This window comes from Cupressus sempervirens, chromosome 1, assembly GCF_028749045.1.
Source record: "Cupressus sempervirens isolate cs-2001-9-10 chromosome 1, ASM2874904v1, whole genome shotgun sequence".
NCBI classification, from domain to species: domain Eukaryota; kingdom Viridiplantae; phylum Streptophyta; class Pinopsida; order Cupressales; family Cupressaceae; genus Cupressus; species Cupressus sempervirens.
The window spans coordinates 22437775-22458745 of record NC_143118.1 but is presented as its reverse complement, the minus strand read 5'-3'; the positions used below and the strand labels follow the sequence as shown (position 1 = coordinate 22458745).

At 35.0% G+C, this 20971-nt stretch overlaps 1 protein-coding gene across 1 annotated transcript in view; it reads right to left on the bottom strand.

Moving 5' to 3' along the window:
• Positions 1–4270: 4270 nt before the first annotated feature.
• LOC149575970 (U3 snoRNP-associated protein-like EMB2271) overlaps positions 4271–20971 on the bottom strand; it is a 42484-nt gene continuing 25783 nt past the window's right edge. Inside the window, exons 7-8 of the mRNA XM_089817402.1 lie at positions 4894–5037; positions 4271–4794 (exon numbers count right to left, since the gene is read on the bottom strand). Coding sequence (XP_089673528.1) covers positions 4960–5037 — 78 coding nt within the window. The 3' untranslated portion in view covers positions 4271–4794; positions 4894–4959. The remainder of the gene's footprint in view (positions 4795–4893; positions 5038–20971) is intronic.

Sequence of the window (20971 nt, the reverse complement as noted above, 5' to 3'; positions counted from 1 at the left end):
ACGATCCTTTAATTTAGATTCCACTAGAAATATATTTCAATACTTCAATATAGAGTACATAAAAATAACTAGGTGAAAAAAAATACCTTATTGACGATCCTTTGTAATTGTCATTAAACTCCACGAAACAATTGATAAACACGGCTTCAAAAAAATATTTATTTTTGAAAATGCTCCTTTAAATTTTGCAATTTATTGTGCAGTTATTATAAATTGAAATTAAAAGAAAATTATTTTATATGAAACCACCAATGTAACCAGTAGCGATTTTTTGGGGCCGATAAGGGTTACGGCCGAAACCGTTACAGCCAAAAGAGTTGCGGTCGAAAGGGGTTTGGTCATAACTGTCTATGTGTCATCCTAAGTGGCAGCCACACAAACAAAAGATGCAATTTCTCAAAACTTTTCACTTTCAATACTAATTTCTCCATACAAAATGAAGTTTTTCTAAAAACTAAAAATACCCTTTTGACGAGCTTGGGGTCAAGATTATGTTCATATAAATTTTGTGGTATTTTGATTATTTTAAGTATGTTATATTTATAAAATATTACGAGTAGGTCTTTTAAAATTCAACAAAATGTTTGTTCAAAAAAAGAAAAAAAATAGTAAATCATGTTCAAAAAATAAAAACTTTATGTGTACCTCTCCAGGAGAGAGTCATCTTCAAGAATATGTAATTTTTTTTTTAAAAATGTGTATATTTGATAGAAAAAGTTTGGCGGGAAAAAAAACTGTCCCTTGTTATCTTTAAATATCAAGTATTCCCCAAGCTTTTCAAAAGAAATGATCACATAAGACTTTAGATACTATATCAAAACAAATCCAGATCATATAGTAAATTTAAGATATTGTTAGATTACTTGAATAATTATATTGATGTGCTCTATAAAAACTTTAAAATAAAAACATCCTAAGAAAACAATCTTTTTACATATTGTTTTTAATACTTACATTATAGAAATTATTCAAATTTGATACTAATTATACTTGATAAAACAAATAAGAATTTATATCTATAAATGCAAGATAACTTTCCATTCTCCAACCATAGTAAAGAGATCCACTAAAGGACTAAAGGCGGTGGGATGTCAACATCGGTCTTAATATGTACCTTTCTAAGATTAGGCAATCCAATCTTCCTTCGAATGGAAGAATTATTCAAAACTAAATATCTCGAGAAGGATAGATAAGTTCAAATAATGGAAGACATTATGACGTAGATAGAGATGAGGAAAATAATAATCCAATGAATACAAATTATTTAGGTGGATGACTTTATTAATTGAAAGGTGTATAAAAGAGAAATATTAGTTTGCCCATATTCAACGTGATTTTAGAGAAATTACTAAGAGTACAAATCTTAAATAAAAGAGTAAGGCACAAAACATAAAGCAGGTATATATGTACATCAATATATTTTAAAATATTGATGGTTCTGTTACAATCCTTATTTTACTTTATTGATTTATGTGCGTCTGGTGTTTTATTATTAAATGATAATAATAAATTATTTAATTTAGGTTTGATTCTATTTGTACTTTTTTAAAATTTATATGTAAAACATCAATTATGTTTATATATATATATATATATATATATATATTAATTAACTTATTTGGTTGTCACGAATTGATTGGCTTGTGAGAATATTTAAATTGTGTGCTATATTTATGGAGGAAAAAATTTATTTTATTTTAAACATTGAAATGAGAGAGCATAGGTCATTTATAATCCATTGCACAAGCCTACCTCATACTTCAATATGTAGGAGACATCTAATTGCACTTCCAATATTAGTTGTACAAACCCTATCTCTCATACATTTGAATTCGTGACTTCTCTTACAAGAACACAAGTTTCTCACCATCTAGAGTTGGAGTATTTAAATTGAATGCTATGTTTATGAAGGATGAACTTTATTTTATTTTGAACATTGAAATGGCATAACACATAGGTCATTTATAATCCATTATACAAGACTACCTCATACTTAAATATCTAGGAGACATGTTATGCACCTCTAATATAAGGTGTGCAAACCCTATCTCCTATACATTTTAACTCATGACCTCTCTTACAAGAACACAAGTTTCCCACCATCTAAAGTTGAGTATTGAATCATTGTTTTAGCTTTTTTTAACATTCAAAGAATATGATATTAACATTATTTCATCACTTATGCTTCTTCCAATGTGTATAGCACCACTTATGCTCGGATCCTAGTTGAGGTCAACATCTCCAAAGGTCTCTCAGTGAAGATTTGTTTGGCCTCTCTAATTGGATCTTGGATCCAGTGTCTTGATTACGAAGGTATCCCTTTTCGATGCAGGAAGTGCCACAAGACCGGTCACCTTGCTGCTCCTCTGAAAAATCTAGACAGAAGAAGTCTCCTTGGTGGAAGAATGTGTCGAATGATCATTACACTATCCTCAAAGCCCCCTCTGTTGGGGATGGTGACTCTCCTTAGGACTCTTTGGTGGATGCCACGACTGTTGTCTCAAATGGCTCTCTTGTGGCCTCTTCTTTGGAGACCTCCTTTGTTCTACCCTTGTCTACAGATGTCTCCCTTGCAGATGATTCTTCGGTGGAGGAGTTTGTTGTTCCTCGTGGTCCTATTGGGGGCCAGGACCCTGTTCCCTCTCTTGGCCCCACCCTTGTTCTGGACTTTCCTCCTATTTCAGTGGGGGGCCAATTGGCTTTGGGTTCTTCTAGGGAGATTGTTGTTTTCTCGAATTCTCTTGGGTTCCATTGTTCTGTTTCTTTTGGAGATCGGATTGCTGAAGCAACTAAGGTGGAGGATAGTTGGAATGCAGTAAAAAGAAAGAAAACTAGGCCATCTGCTCCTTAAAAATGAATCTTCAATCATGCAAGGGAGGCTCTAAATCAAAGGGCAAATCGTGATGTATCTGGCCCTGCCTCCTAGCTGGATCTTTTCTTTTGGCTGGTGACTGGCTTTTTGTCACCATGGTTACCCTTAGATTGGGGGGTGACTAGTTCTACATTTATTTATTGTACCTTTTGTTTATGCACTCATTGAAAACTTTAGGCTTGTACAAGGTTTCAAGCACCCTTCAAACCCTGTTTTAGTTAATCAAAAACATTATTTCATCACCCTAGGATAGTACTCTTTGGTCGATTGCTATTCTTATTGTGCTTATATTAATGCTTTTAATATAAGGTGTACAACCCCTCCCCACTACAGATTTGAACTTTTGACCTCTTACAAGAGCACAAGTTCTCTACCATCCACAATTGGCAAAGTATCAATTCATTTTTCACTTTCTGTATCATTCAAAGAATATGATATTAACATTATTTCATCATCCTAGGGCAAAAAATTTGGATTATTGTCATCCTTCATCTTTGCTCCAGGCCTTTAAATCTATTCATCTCAAGGTTTGATGAATGGAGAAACTAACCTTGCCTAGTTTTTGTGTGTGCGTGTCATCATTTACAATTTGATGAAGCAAATTATGTCATGCCCTTACACATCAACAACAATGATTTTAAGTGATTGTCACTGTTTTTGCACCAATAGACTCAACAAGACTTTGCATAAAAGAATGCAAATCAAAAGCCAACTAATGTTGTCAATCTTCAAATGTATAGCTATGGAAATAGCATGCAAATAAGCTCAAAATGTAAAATCATAAAGTTCACCCCACATGCAATATTCTGATATGTGCAGTTCTCTACCACTGAGTGGAACTTCGCTTCTTTGTGTAATGTGGAATACTATTGGTTATTGTCATGACCGGCACTCATTGTATTCTCTAATAGCCACGGTGAATTGTAACTCCTTGCATGTGTGCCATACAGTGCCCATTGCTTATTTTATTGCACTTGAACTCCAAATTTAACATTAATCTAAATTGCAAAAAGTATAAAACATATAGTTACAATGAAAATTGACACCAATTGATTTAAACTTGAAAAGGATGCCATCCGTGCAGTCCAATGTGGTCTTCAGCTGACAAAGAACTACATATTTAACTTTGATCTACATTACACATTATATAACACCATAATGTTAAAATGCCAAAAATAATACAACGATTGATTTCAGCATAAAGGGTGCCACACATGCAGTAACATACAGCCATTCAATTTATCACCAGCTCCTGATTATGGTTTCGTGAGTTAAATGTTACAGCACATTGCATTTTTATGTTGTGAAATCCATTCTTTAATTTTTTGCGACTTTAATGTAATTTTGTACTACCAACCTCATGTGTCAGTCACCTTGTTTGACAATTTGATGACATAATTCTTTATGATACAAGTAAAGATCGAGCACATTTTCTGTATTACAGAAAAGTTAAATATGAGAAATGCCAAAATACATAATGTTCAGTAGAATCCAACTCCACTAAATAATGAGACATGCACTGATAGGCCATACAATTCACCTTCTATGTAAAATTATTTTGCGAGGCCCATTTAGATATAGCCTAAAATTTGATAAAATCTGGCGAATTTGCATGGCACCTGATGTAGATTCAAGTTTCTCAAAATTGACCTCAAGAAGGCAACTTCTAGAGGTGTATTAAAAAGATTAAATCATTAAGCAATTTTTTTCATATCTACTACAAAATTACATTGGCTTTACAACAAATAAAAGAATGCATAGATTGAGAGGACAAAATTAGAAAATTCTCTCTGCACTACGTCTCATGCCAAGCCAACTTCCTAAAAATACATTTGATATATTCCCCAATAAAATATTCTGGTCGGCCACAGTTAGGGGTCAGAACGATCTTGGTGCTTGAAACTTGAAATGCGGCAGACGACCTTAGACATAAAGCAAACATTGACAAATCAGGAGAATGTGTTGCTATAAAGGATTTCCCAAAACATGCACCAAGTTCTCCTATACACTAATGTACATACCAGGCATATCACTGAGAGAAGCAACAAAGATATGATACGATAATTCCAATTTTCTCCTCATGCTCATCATGAAATATCTATAGGGTACAAAGCAACACCGTTGCGAGCAGCTTGAATGCGACCCCATCTACCTAACCGAGGCTCCTGTTTAAGAAATTTCCAATTAGATAATTAGTGCTTGCTCTAACTGTTGATTTTAATGATTGATAAAACAACTTGAATTGTAATATATGAAGGAATCCGTACAGAATTCAAAATGAAAAGATATGCAGATGAATGTGAAAAATTGTACATTTAGCATTGGTTTGTAGCTATAAATCAACAAGCAAGGAAGCAAAAGTATAGGAGCAAATAGGATTTATTGAAACCAGAGCCCTCCCTTTCCCAAAGACATGTAACACCATATCCAGTACATTTAGTTTGGATATGTATTAACTTGTTAAATGTATTGGATGTAGTATCACCAAAAAAATCAAGCCATGAACTAATTAACAATAGTGCAATGCAGTCTTTTATAACAAGGTAAGCATTTAAGTAGGTACGATGAGCATAGATAAATCAAAAAAATCAGTCATAATTATGCTTGTGACCACCGATAATGCCAAAGCTTGAAATGTACAGAGTTCGGATAATTCCATCCAGGGTCTGGTGTAGGCAATTTTAGAGGAATGGAGACAAAAAGCTGCAGAACCAAAAACTCAGGTGAATGTTGCATTGGAATTACGATCTTACAGTTTCTATTTAAGCAAAATATTCAATGATAAACAGATATGATATATCTAAAAAATGTACAAAATGATAGACCAAACGCAATACTGGAGTGGAATCCTCCAAGTATTGTAACAACAAAATATACTCAACATTAAGAAAAAAAAGGAGAACAGAATATAAATTTGATAATAGAGTGATGGCCTTAGACTACCTATAAATTCTACTACAAAATTAACATGTGAGATGAGCTGGCTACCCTCTTCCAAAACATGCCCACATACATCTTAGAGTATCAGTAATACATATATAAAGATATATTTAAGACCCATTAATGGAGTTTTGCATCCACTCTAATATCACCCCAACATCATTGCTTAAAGAGCCTTGACAAAGGCGGCATTCACTTAACACTTTGTGACAATCTTCCATCCCAAATCTTTGCACAGCCATGAGTACTACTCCCTTGCACTAATTACAAAAAACAAGTTGCAATGAAAGATGTCCCAATAGAAATGCGGTTAAATTAGCATATAAAGGTAGAATCATATAAAGCGATTGGGAAGCATGAAACTATTGGAAGTAACCTAGAACCCTAATAAAAACACTTATATATTGTATGCAGAACTTCGCAGAGAATTATGTATCCTCTTTGCCATAAGTCACAACATGAATGAATGCATGTCTCAAGGTTCGCCTTTTTAAGCTTATTATTTGAGTCTGTAAGACATGATTAAACTCTCCTTTCGAAACAGTGCAACAACTTAAGGACAATGAATTAGTGAACAGTAACCAGCCAGGAAGAATGGCACACATTAAAGCAATTTAAGCATAAGAAGAAGTTTCGTGCAGTAAAACTGAAACACAAAATAGTAATGCGTAACAGAGGAGTATATGTCCGTCAATGGAAGGGTGGTTTTTAGGCCTTATTTCTAGATCTGAAATCCTTTGACCTCTTTGCCGTTTCAAATTTCTTGTAGTGTTACTTTTAATATTTTATTGATCTGTGTTAGTATTTCTTTATTTAGTTATTAAATTTTATTTTTATTTCTATTGAATTGACCCACAAATCAGTCAGCAACCTTGGTTAAAAGCCAGCAACAATTCTTTCCAGCATATAATCTGATAGAAACTTATCTTCAAAATCAGACACGGTAGCTGAATGCAGAACATTAATTGAACCTTTGTGCAGATGCACAAGGCAATTGCAAGCATTTCTATCATTGGTTAAAATGAAGCTTCTGTACAGTAATACTTACAAATGTTTAACAGGATAAACTCAACCTTAATGTGTATTGATTTCATCATCTGTGTAATTAGTAGACACGTATTAAAGAGCTCAGGAAATATTGAACTCAACCGCAGTGTTTTCAGAATTACAAATTTTATGGTAAAATTGTCAGTGTAGCATAAAACTTCCAAAAGATTCTACAAAAAAAAATGGTTTGACGGTGAAATGTTTGCAAATTAATGATAGACTACTTAATTTGGTACAAGCAGTTCTATGTCTGGTCTGAGATGCATGAGTTGATTTCTAGCACCACAATGCACAACATGGAAAAAAATTATCCTGTTTTTTGAGACAATTTGGTATGTATTGTCATCTCACATCAGAGTTAGGCAGTGAAAATGTCTTAAGGTTGTTCGATCCCAGTGATCTCTGCCCTTTTTTTTTTCTGGCATTGGTACTAACCAGTAATTGCTATTGGTGTGTGATGGGTACGCCAAAGAGGAGTGGAAGGTGAAATGGGGAAAATTTTGGTCTATTTTTGACATACGTTTTTTATGTCCATGAGAGAGAGAGAGAGATACAGAGGTTGAGGAAGAGGAAGCTAGAGAGGGAGAGAAAGAGATGAGAGGAGAGATGAATGGGCAAAGAGACTAAGACATGTCTAGAAGTAGATGCAGATAGAGCGAGAGAGGAAAAGAGAGACAAATAGATAGATGTAGAGAGAGAGATAGAAAGAGAGAAGGGGAAAAAGGAGATAGAGAGGGAGAGGGAGAGCATAATGTTCCCTATTAGAACTTCACTTAATTTTCACTAGGACCCCTAAACGAGGTCTGGATTAATACCTTGGTTTAAAGCCCGCACCAAGTTAGTTATCAATAGCTAAACAAACACATACTTCAACAATGTTCCAAAGAAAATTCTAATCATTATTATATAATCCTAATGTACACGAGATTTCCTCAAGGCTTTTTCAAAGAACCCATCCTCATTATGAAGCACCATGGGAGATCGTACAGGGCACATGGAACCTATCCATCAAGCCCAAGAACGAGAAAGTGACAGCCACCATTCAACCTCCCTGCCCCACTCAGGGTTACCACTCTCAAATGGATCTTATACTACTTACAATCCCTATATGTACACTCCCCTCCATGATGGAATGGTAGATTAAGCTTATTGGAATCTTCATTATTAATTATACATTAGAAGCAATAGAATATCGGCACACATTCCCACTTCCCATCAAATGAACATCCAATAACAAAAATTAGCCAATTGATATTGTAAACCATTCTTGCTTACTTTGAGTGGATACTCATACATTCCCATAGATGATCAGAAATCGTGAGCTCTTGTATGGTTATAACTGTTATACAGGCGTGATTGGGCTATTTGCATTGTTTTGAATATTGGATTCATAATACATCTTTGATCCATTGTTGGCAGAATTCGTGATCAAGTTACCGATTCACAAAATGGGCAGCGTGATGGGCATTATATTTACCCCATGCTTGATTTGTTTCAAGGTCACTGTTTTAGCAAAATTATTCTAGAATCACAACTAAAAATGAGATCTATAAATATGATGCAATGGACAAATTTTATGGCATTTAATTGACAAATGTTGGAGTCCATTATGAATAGCCCTATGATCGACTATGCAAAGAACATTGGGAAGTAGGAGAAACACTTCTTTCTTATAATCCTTGGTTAATTTATGATGTAGATATTATTGGGTGGCTAGTGAGTTTCAAAGAAAAGCCCGACAAGAACGCCCAAAGTTATATTTTCTCCCGGCAGTTTATAAAGGCTTTGGAGTAGCTGAGATAAGCAGAGGATCGGGCTCTTTCTTAAGTTCAAAAAAAATGCATGCAACTCCAATGCCGAGCTCCAGCTCTTACGGTCAATCTCCAAAGTTGCAAAAACAGAGGATTATGAGGCAAAATAGTGGTTGAATTGTCTATGCATGTGACTGTATCATGGTTACTCTAGAGAGAGCTCAAGAAATGGTGGTTGCTGCAATTGGAATGTCTGAAGCACATCATCAAACCATTCTGTTGTGACTTCTCTATTGGAACATTTCCCAGTTGGCTATACTGCACCGGTGGATTGGACTTCGTGACACAGTGACAGATATTCACTGTGTCTTCAGTACCTTTGAAGAGAATGTCACATGTCATAAAAGAATGCTTATTGATTTTGAAGCCCAGGGGGATGCTATTTTTTAGAGACTGTGGTCTTTATGACATGGCAATGCTATGATTTCCTTCTGCTCAAAACATTACAGATCGTCATTATGTACAAGGTGACAGTGTAAGGCCTATGGATACTCTACATGTTTTATTTGCTGACATTTATCAAGAAATTCATGAAATTGTGACGCTGAATGGAAAGACTGGGGCAGATCATACAAATTGCCAATGTCTGGTTGAACGATTGAAGCTTTTGAAGCCTCTGCTGGATAATGTTAAGGACTCAAAGATAGCTTTGATGGGATCAGTTGTCAGGGTATTTGAAGAACTATATTCTTCTTTGAAGAAGGCTCAGGAACTTATAGAAAGATGTAGTACAAAAGGGAGTCAAGTTTATAGGGTACTTTGCAGCCAGCAGAATATCACTAAATTTCAAGAAAAATCTTTGGATATCTATCATGTCCTGAATTCCTTGCCTCTTCTCTACATACTCCAGACCAGTTACAACTTCAAGTTGAAATTTGTGCTGAGGAATTGCGCAGGTTAAGATACACTATCTCAAGCATAATGCCATTATAGGAATCGACACAGTTGGTAAAGGAGAAGCTCCATGAATGGTTATTCAAGGTTAGGGCGCAACTTCTGCGGGAGATGCAGGATACAAGTTTTTAGTTTGTTCTTCAAGATATAAATAAGGCAAAGAAGGCAATGGATAAGGCTCCTTCTGGGAGTATTATCAAAGTTATTGAAAACATGCTAAATACTGGAAATCTCAATACTCAATCTGGTCTTGATCTTCAATAGAGTTCTGTAATGACTGTCATTGCAGAGAAGCTCAACTTTTTCCATTTTCTTTCACATTTTCGATCTTTTCACAGGGGAGCATAGTTTGCACAAATGCAACCACTACAGTGTGCAAGCTGCTTCCAGAGTCATGGGGCTTTATGTGTCTTGTGCACACACACCAGATGATCACACTCCAAACCGAAGTGTTAATAATGTTAACCTGATCACCTACAGGTCTGATAGTACATACCATAAATGTTGTTCTCAATATAATATATCTCTAAATTAGCATTTTATATAGGACTCTAAGGGCCAGAGACTTCTTAGGAAACAAGATTATAATGTTTAACCAAACTAACAATTAGTTTGTTAAGTGCTATTAATTATATCTTCATGAATCGCCGACTAGGAAGGAGTTTGATTAGTGCTCATTTAGGAAAGGTTATGTCCCTCTAAGGGACATATCCTTTAGAAAGGATATATAGTAGGTTGTAAATGCAGTTTATATGACACACAGTTACAGCAGTCTGCTCCTCCAAGCATTTTACATCCAGCGTATTCTAAATCAGAGATATTCTAATTCAATCAAGATCGATTGTAGAGTACTGGATCTGCATTTAGGATAAGTGTTAAATTCCTCAACAATCTGAATATTCATAATATTTAGAAGACCATTCTCAGCAATTCAAGACTGAACTAATAGTCTGATCCAAAGAACAAAGAATTAGCAGAAACTTTACATGGTATCAGAGCCAAGTTATCGGTTCTAGGGCTCTGCAAAACTCAGTTATCAAACTTCATATATATTTAGTAGCTTTCTCCTATCTTCAGTGGCATACACAATCAGACTTGAGGACAAGTTTGATGGAAAAGAACACTTTGAAGCCTGGAAATTCAGAATCTTGATGATTCTTGAAGAGAACAATGTTAAACAATTCGTTGACGGAGCATCCAAACAACCCCCAGTTGAACCTCACAAATCTATATGGCGAAAAGAAAATAGAAAAGCTATTCAAATCATCTTGGATGGAGTTAAAAATGATATTGTACCTATGCTTACAAAACATCAAACTGCCTTTGATATGATGAACGTATTACAAAATGCATATGAAATAAAAAATGCAACCAGGGTTCTTGCACTAAAAAGGCAACTAAATCACATTCAAATAAAGAGAGGAGAATCGATAAATTCTTATTTCCTAAGAGTTGCCGGCATTAGAGATGAACTATCAAGCATAGGAACCATCATTAGTGACACAAAATTAATACTTATGGCTATACATGGGTTGCCAGATTCATGGGAGACATTCGCACAAAGAATAAGTGCGAGAGATCAGCTTCTGGACTTTAACAAACTCAAGAATAGTTGTCTTCAAGAGGAATCTAGAAAACTAAAGAAAAGAGGGAAACCAAAAGTAGAAGATGAAGAACTTTACGTTCTTAATACAAACTCTTATAAGGGCAAGAAGAAGCATTTCAAGAAGAAAAAGGGAAATCAAAAAAATGTGAAGCCCAAGAAAGATCTATCTAAAATAAAGAGTTTCAAATGCAAAAAATTTGGACACTATAGATCTAATTGTCTTAAAAATTCCAAACAACAAGCAAATTGTACATATGTCACTAAAGAAGAAGATACTAATGATCTTGAGAACCGTGTTTTGTATTCCTCTCTATCAAATGAAATTTCAAATAAAGCATGGGTAATTGATAGTGGATCTTCTAGACATATAACGAGATACAAAGAAACTCTAGATTTTTTATCAGAGAAGGTTAATAGTGAAGCTAACATTGGTGATAACTCAGCACACCCCGTTGAAGGAATTGGAAATTGTACTTTGAAACTAAAATCAAGAAATACTCTTCTTCTTAAAGGTGTACTCTATGTACCAGGGATTAAAAGAAACCTAATCTCAATTACAGCACTTGAAGATGATGGACATAATGTTGCATTCATAGATGGCAAAGTATTAACTTGGGCTAATAACTCTTCTATCAAAAAAGCAAAGTTAATTGGTCAAAGAAAAGAATATTTGTATGAATTAAATACAGAATCTAGTCAATCCACTCAAGCCCTAGTCCATGAAGCTATAGATACAAATGAAATATGGCACAAAAGATTAGGGCATCTAAATTTTAAAAGCTTATCAACTATGGAGAAGATGGTTACTGGATTACCCAAATTAAATAAAGACCATCCTAGTATTTGCAAAGGGCGTGCTCTGGGTAAAAGCACCAGAAGTCCCTTTCATGATAGTACTAGAAAAACAAATAATGTACTAGAATTAATTCATTCCAATTTATATGGACCTATGTCTATTCCTTCTCTTGGAGAATTTTGGTATTATATCTTGTTCATATATGACTTCTCTAGGAAAACATGGATTTGCTTTTTAAAATGCAAGGAATTAGAAAAAATCCTACAAAGATTTAAAGAATTCAAAGCATTAACTAAAAAAATTTTAGGACATAAAATTAAAACCCTTAGAACTGATAACGGAGGAGAATATACCTCAGACTTGTTTAAAAGTTTTGTAACGAATCAGGAATTAAGAGGGAGTACATTGTTCCTTATAACCCAGAGCAAAACAAGGTAGCAGAAAGAAAGAATAGGACAATTATAGAAGCTGCTAGGGCTATGATTTTTGACCAAAATCTAGAATACTATCTTTGGGCAGAAGCCTCTTGTACTGCAAAACAGAAGCCCTCACTCCTATCTTTAAGATAAAATCCCTGAAAAAGTATTTACTAAAGTAAAACCCAATATAAGTCCTCTTAGAATTTTTGGACGTCCTGTATATATCCATATTCCAAAAGAAAATAGAACCAAGTTAGAACCCTCTGGGAGGAAAGGTATTTTTGTAGGGTATAGTGAAACTTCTAAAGCATATAGGATTTTCATACCTGGACAAAAAACTATTGAACTTAGCAGAGATGTAATCTTTGACGAAGATCTTGCATTCAAAAGAGTCATAAGTTCTGATGAACCTTCTTCTTTATCTATTTTTGAAAGAAATAGTGACTTTGGGTCCCAGAGGGAGAACTTAGAAGAAATCAAAGACGAAATTCAAAATATGAACCTTAAAGAAAATTCAAAGAAAAGACCACTTTGGGCCATTAAAACAATTGAAGCAGCCCAAGACTTTGTTGCACCTTCCGAAACAGTCAGAGAAAGCAAAAGACCTAAAAGATTCTCTGGTTATACAGCTAACATGAGTGACTTATCCAAAACAAAGCCAACCAATCCCTGTGATGCTATTAAACAGATAGCTTGGAAATAAGCTATGACAGAAGAATACCAATCTATCATAAAAAATGATGTTTGGGAAATTGTTCCAAGACCTAAAGGAAAACCTGTTGTTTCTTCTAAGTGGATATTTAGAATAAAGCATGTTGTTGACAGTAGTATTGAGAAGTATAAAGTCATATTTGTAGCCAGAGGATTTTCTCAGAAAGAAGGGATTGATTATGAAGAAACCTTTGCTCCTATTGCCAAATATACCTCCGTAAGAGCAGTCTTAGCAATTGCCGCATCAAAGGGATGGAAGGTACATCAGATGGATGTAAAAACAACATTCCTAAATGGAAAGATTTAAGAAGAAGTCTATCTAGAGCAACCGGAAGGATTTGAAACTCATGATCCTAACGCTTTTGTTTGCAAGCTCAAGAAAGCTCTTTATGGGCTTAAACAAGCTCCCAGGGCCTGGTATGAAATAATTGATAAATATCTCACCGGCTTAGGATTCTCCAAGAATGAAGCCGATTCAAACTTGTATTATAAAAGAGATGAAAATGATATGGTAATTCTGATATTGTATGTTGATGATTTATTAATCAAGGTGATGATCATCTTATAGATCAATGCAAGAAAGATCTAACTAGAGAATTCGAGATGAAAGACTTGGGGCTTCTCCATTACTTCCTAGGATTAGAAGTACGACAGTATTCTGACAGTATCATACTTAATCAAGGCAAGTACATATCAGACATTTTGAACAGATTTAGAATGTGGAATTGCAAGTCTATGTCTTCTGCAATGGAGACTAATTTACATAAACTTAAAGAAGCAGCAGCAGAATCACCTTCCATAGATTCTACTCTCTACATACAGATGATTGGATCACTTATGTACTTCGTAAATACAAGACCAGATATTTGCTATGCAGTTAATGCCTTAAATCAGTTTATGTGTGAACCAAAGGAGATTCACCTAGTTGCGATTAAACACACTATGAGATACTTAGAAGGCACCCTTAATTTTGGACTCAAATATGAGAAAGTTGCTTTAGATTTGCATGGATTCACCGATTCAGATTGGGGTGGAAGTGTTAAAGACGGGAAAAGCACTTCAAGATGCTGTTTCAATTTAGGATCAACTCTAATATCTTGGATATGCGGAAAGCAGTCTTTAGTTGCTCAGAGCTCCATAGAAGCAGAATACCTTGCAACAGCAATGGCCTCTCATGAAGCAGTCTAGCTGAGGAAGTTACTTGTAGGATTATTAATTTACTTGGGCAAGCCATGAATCCTACGATTATTCATTGTGATAATCAGAGTTCCATCAAACTCTTAGTGAATCCAGTTTTCCATGACAGGTTTAACATATTGAAATTTCTTACCATTATGTAAGAGATATGATAGACAGGAATTCTGTAAAATTGGAATACATTTGTACTGCAAATCAAACAGCAAACATACTCACCAAACCTCTATCTAGAGTAAAGATAGAACATTTCGAGAGGAGACTTGGTATGGTTGAGTTGTAATCCATTTGTACTCTTTTGATTATTAATAAAATAATTTTATTTTTGTCAAGCTATTGACTGTTATGGCTCCACCATTTGTATTCATTATTTTAAGAGGTGACGATCTCTGAAAAATAATGGACACTTGTACAAAACATTATGAGAGATGACTATCTCTTAGATAATGTGTTAAACATAAGAGTTCTACTGTAAGATCTAGATGAGTTCAAAATCATATTGTGATGTAGACATTGCTATGTTTATGAGTCACAAATTGGATAAAGGGAGAATTTTATTCTTCTCTGAGGTTATCCTGTTTTTTGATAGATCTTAAACTCTAGATATTGTTGTGATACTAATTTCTATGAAATCACAATTTGGATAAACGAAGAGATTACTCTTCAGATTTATCCTGTATAATATCACTAGTAGTAGTGATTTGTCATACCACAGGTTTAGTAATATGACTTTGTATCATGTGTTCTATGATACCATATACTAAGAAGAATCAAACAGATAGAGAGTATTAATTCTTCTGTATTGGTGTTGCTAGATATAATATCTCTCTATAGGATTATCAGTTTAAGAGGGAGTGTTAATAATGTTAACCTGATCACCTACAGGTTTGATAGTACAGACCATAAATGTTCTTCTCAGTATAATATATCTCTAAATTAGCATTTTATATATGACTCTAAGGGCCAGCGACTTCTTAGGAAACAAGATTATAATGTTTAACCAAACTAACAATTAGTTTGTTAAGTGCTATTAATTATATCTTCATGAATCACAGACTAGGAAGGAGTTTGATTAGTGCTCATTTAGGAAGGGTTATGTCCCTCTAAGGGACATACCCTTTAGAAAGGATATATAGTAGGTTGTAAATGCAATTTATAGGACACACAATTACAGCAGTCTGCTCCTCTAAGCATTTTACATCCAACGAATTCTAAATCAGAGATATTCTAATTCAATCAAGATCGATTGTAGAGTATTGGATCTACATTTAAGATAAGTGTTAAATTCCTCAACAATTTGAATATTCATAATATTTAGAAGACCATTCTCATCAATTCAAGACTGAACTAAAAGTTTTATCGAAAGAACAAAGAATTAGCAGAAACTTTACACAAAGTGGGTTCAACTTTCCTAAATTTACCCTTGAATGGCAAAGGTACATCAAAAAATTAAAAATTATATCCATTTCCAGAAGTAAAGGGGATTAAAGGCAACATTTTGCATGAATTATGGTATTGAGAATTAAAAAATTATAGTTCTCTCTAGGCCCAACAATATGCCAAGTGAGTATTGCTACTCAATTGAAAATATTTACACAAAGTTCTGAAAGGTGAAATTCACTGGACAGGAAACCTGGATATATATTTGCGATCTCAAGTGAAACTATATTCACCCAGATTAGCAATTTTTAATATCTATTAAGAGATTAAATCTTTTCATTAAAGGTGAAAATTATGTTCACGGGAGAGTTAACGTAAGTGTTAGCCATTTTTGCCTCCCATTCAACCCACCATCAATAACCGATCAGGGATATCTTCAATGGGCTATTTTCTTTTTGTGGGTTAACACATAATTAGGTTGGGGTTAACATTTTGTGTTAACTCGGTCTCTTCATGAACCAAATTGACTCGGTTCCTTCATCAATCGAGCTAGTTCAGTGTGTTCTTTGACCTAGTGAACTAGGTCGTCTCATTTGTCAAGTTGTGGGTTAACACACGTTTTCTGTCAGGGTTAACCATTTTCGCCATTTTAGAGAATGACTTTGCTCCTCTTTCCGAAATAACGAAATTTGCTATTTCGGAAGGCTTACCCTTTTGCTTTCATGAAATCGCATGCTGCCTCCTCCACTGTGCAATTGGGAATGTGTTGACCAACTGATTCATGCCACATGGCAAATTCTTCTTATGTTGGGTTGCTTTTGATCCAATGGTTTTTGTATATTTGCATAGCTGCCTTAGATCTGGATGCATCTTTTAAAATTTATGTATGCATCTCAGCCATCCATTTGTTATGAAGATCTTGATCTACAGTTGGGTTTTATTCACTTGTTGAGGAGATTTCTTGCAGCATTTGGGCCGTCTATTTCAGAATGAAGATCTACATTGAGGATTCATCTTTTTTGGGGCAAATCAGATTTATTCCACGCGGGTTAACTCTACAATTTTGCTGCAGGTTAACAGTGCATGTTATCCCATCACGCGTTTTCTAACAGTGGTGTGAATTCATTTGTTGCGGCCATGACACATTACAAGGATTGTTCTTTAATGCTGAACTACATTCTTAGGCCTTGTTTTCACGACACCTTTGCATCTCCATGCCTCTTTATTGAATGTAATGATCAAATCTCATCGGATTTGATTTCTTATGGCTGGGTGCATTTGTACGTTTTAGCACTTTAATAACATTTTATATGCCAAACCCTAAAACGGCCCTAATAGAGGCCTTTCAACCATTCAACTATCATTTTGTTGCAGCTGGGTTTGCTCTTCTCATTTGGCTTCCATTTTGGCCTTTTGAAGGCAACTTAATTATATTTTCAAAGAGGAATCATCGTAGGGTGAGAGTTGACTTCCACAAGTTCATTAAAACACAAAGAGGTAAGCATTTTATCCTATTCTTGAGTGTCTCAATGAAATTTTTTGAGATTTTGATGAATCTTTGGAAGTTTGTGAAGAAATCTTCCATGTTTGTTTCAATTTATTTTTTCTAAAGAAATTTAGAAACAAGTTTAGGTATCTATTCGAATGGTTTTGTATCATTGTTTTTTACTTGTATGCTTGATAATTGATATTCATAGTTTTTTTATTTATTTAAATTTATTTAATTTCTTATTATAGAAAGAAACTACATTGTATTGTGCAAGAATGGTTGCCACCGGTAGTTAGGGCCACTAGTAGTCAAAGTTCAGTGGGAGGGAGGGCAAGGTCAGAGTTCAATGGCAGGGGAAGGAGGGGATAATTTCAAAATTAATTTAGGGTCTCCTCTATGAAGACATGCAACAAGAATATCACAGGTTTCAAGTGGTGGCTCCTATAGTTGGAGTTGTAGTTATTATCAAAGTAACAAAAGAAAGCCTTTTAATAGCTCTTATTCCCGAGTAAAACTTCATTTTATGGGCCCAGTTGGTAGAGCTTTTGGAATATGCAAAGGTGCAGAGGGGAAGGGGTTGTTTGATGCACAGATAGCTTCGTTCATAAAAGAACAAGAAGTTGTCGATCGTTTGGTTAAAAGATCAAAAAAAAGTTATTATCAACCTCCTTCCTCAAAAATGAACAAAATGCAATCACCCATTGAACCGGAACCAATTGTATCCTCCAAACATTCATTCATGCAAGTACTTGTACTGGGAGAGGAGGAAGAAGTAGAAAATAGTGCATCAGCCCAAAAAAGAGGCCCATCGCACTCTACATTTAAAATGAAGGCAAGAGACCACGCTAATGAAGCCATTGCACGTTGCCTCTATGCTAATGGCCTTCCGTTCAACCTGGTAAGATCACCACATTGGAAGGAAATGGAAAGAGTCATCAAAGAAGCACCAAATGATTACACAAGTCCTGGGTATGAAAACGTGTGTACCATACTCTTGCAAAAGGAGAGAGTTTCTATAGAGAAAGAACTTCAACCCATTAGAAGTGCTTGGAAAACTTTGGGTGTGACAATTATGTTTGATGGTTGGGAAGATACAAGAAACAGGTCATTAATTAATGTGATTGCAGTGTCCCCCAAACGGGAAATGTTTCTAAAGGCAATTGATTGTTAGATGGAGGTGAAGGATTCAAAATTCATCTCTAATATTTTCATTAAGGCCATAGATATGGTGGGTAGTGAGAATATGGTCCAAGTTGTTACAAACAGTGCCAAAAATTGTAGGGGAGTTGGTGCTTTGGTTGAGGGTCGGTATAACCATATTTTTTGGACACCATGCACTATACACTCCCTCAACTTGATCATGCAAGAGATTGGCACTCAAATAGATTAGGTGAAGCAAATATACAAAAAGGGAGAGGACACACAAATGTTTGGAAAAAAATCACAATCCATTTTTAGAACGTACTCAAAATTGGAGTTGCTCAAGGTAAATTAATTTTTTGTAATTATTAAATTTCATGGATTTGCAATTTAGTTAATATTTACACTTTTATTGTCAATTGACATATTGTTCACTTGCTTAGGTTGTTAAGACCCGTTTTGCATCTCATACTATTGTTATGAGACGACTTCTTAAGGTGCAAGACACTTTGAGCCAAATGGTCATTTGTCCTCAATGGGGTATGTGGAAGGCTTCAAATATAGAAAGAGCCCTAAAGATTAGGGGTATGATCTTGGATGATTGTTGGTGGACTCATGTGCAATACGTACTAGATATCACCGAGCCCATCATGACTATGCTTCACTTTGCCGATACAGATACACCTTGCTTGGCAGATGTGTACAATGGCATGGACACCATGATTGAGATGGTAAAAAATTCTATACAAGCACATGAGAGTGACCCTACAGAATGTCAAGCCTTATGCATTAAAGCAGAAGCAGTAATTCTTCATCATTGGGAGAAGATGACTACCCCATTGCACCCCCTTGCATATGCTTTATCTCTCAGGTATTATAGTGAGGCGATACTTTCAATGCCAGATAGAATTGCACCATATGGTGATGAAGAGTTTGCTAATGGGTGCTCCAAAGCTTTTGCAAGAATCTTCCAAGATGATGAGATGCATGAAAAGGTGAGGCTAGAGTTTAACTATTTGCTTTTGGAGCAACACTTACTCCATTTCCAATTAAGGACCAAAATGAAATGGGAGCAATCACATGGTGGTACATGTATGATCAGCCATACCAACATCTACAACATCTTGCAATCAAAATCATCTCACAAGTAAGTTTTGATTTTTGTTTTTAGAATACAACTTGTATTCTACAATCTAGTGTTTAACATCTATCATATTGTCATTTTCTTTTCGTTTGTATGTTTAAAAATTAATTTTGTGAACACAATGTGAGTTGTGAATTCTTATGCTGCTGAAAGGAATTGGGCTACATACTCTTATATCCATTCAGTGAAGCGCAACCAATTGGGGTCAAAGAAAGCTGAGGACTTGGTCTACATTCATACCAGCTTGCATCTTTTGTCACATAAGGATGATGAATACTTGGATGGGGCAGCCAAAATTTGGGATGTACTCCCTCAGTGTGCAAACTTGGATGCAACACTTCATGATCTTACTAAGATGGTGGATGATGGTGATGATAGGTCTATGACACAGGGTGCATCTAGTGCAAGTGGAACCATTCTTGGTTCAAATGATACGGAGCTTGCAAATGTTGGAGATGAGGAGGATCCAGAATTTTTTGAGAATCCTTATGATTCTGATTAGTGAACATTGAATCGTGAACTATGTTTTTGATTTTGTAGTTTGGACATGGAGTCTAGAAAATGAATAATTGTGGCTATGAAGTTAAATTTGAAGTTTGAACTATTTAATTGACATATAAATAATCTTGAATCTTGATCAATGGTAAAGCATCATACGATACTATCAAATGATGTATGTTTGTATATTTCTATGTTTCTAACTCTAAGTTCTTGTATTTATAAATTTCTTAAATTCTTTGCATATTTATTAATATGCAAAGAATTTAAACACATCCGTACCCAAAAAAATCCTACATCCTATATCCGCATCTGAATCGATAACTTAGGTTGTAACCATAAGAAAGCCAAACCTCCAACTTCAAGCGTTCTCTCAATGCAATTCCAATTGGTATAGATCTTTTGTTAGTTCCAGGCACGATGCTAGATGCCCTTGAGAGTCTTCACGATATCCATATTTTGTTGTGCAAAGTCCTTGGCCCTTGGTACTCAACTTTCTTGGATGAACAATGACATGTGGTTGGAGGTATTATAACAATGATCACCAAGGTGCAACCATCTTATCCATTCATTTTCTTGTCTAGAGACATAGTTCCTCAAGTATCCTTGTATCACTTGTTTACAATCTTTGTTTGTACATCTATTTGGGGATGGTAGCTTGTATTGGGTGTAAGTTTAGTCCCTATTAAATGGAAGAGAACTTACCAAGATAGGCTCAGGAACTATCTTTACCACTGATAACTTGTAAGCTCGTGCGGTTAGAAGTTTCAACTATTTGCAGAGCTTGACAATCCACCACTACATACATACAATCCTTTCCTTCAACCTTGAGTAACCAGATTATGAATTCCATAAAGATAATTCCCATTTTTCATTTGGATTGGATGAAGGTTGTAGGAACATGACTGGATGACTTTCTTCTTGTCATAGATGGAGTACCAATTTGAAAGAACGTAAAATCAAGGATGGCTATGAAAGAACGTAAAATTAAGGATGGCTAAGATAGGGCATAAGCTCCTATACCTCTTTT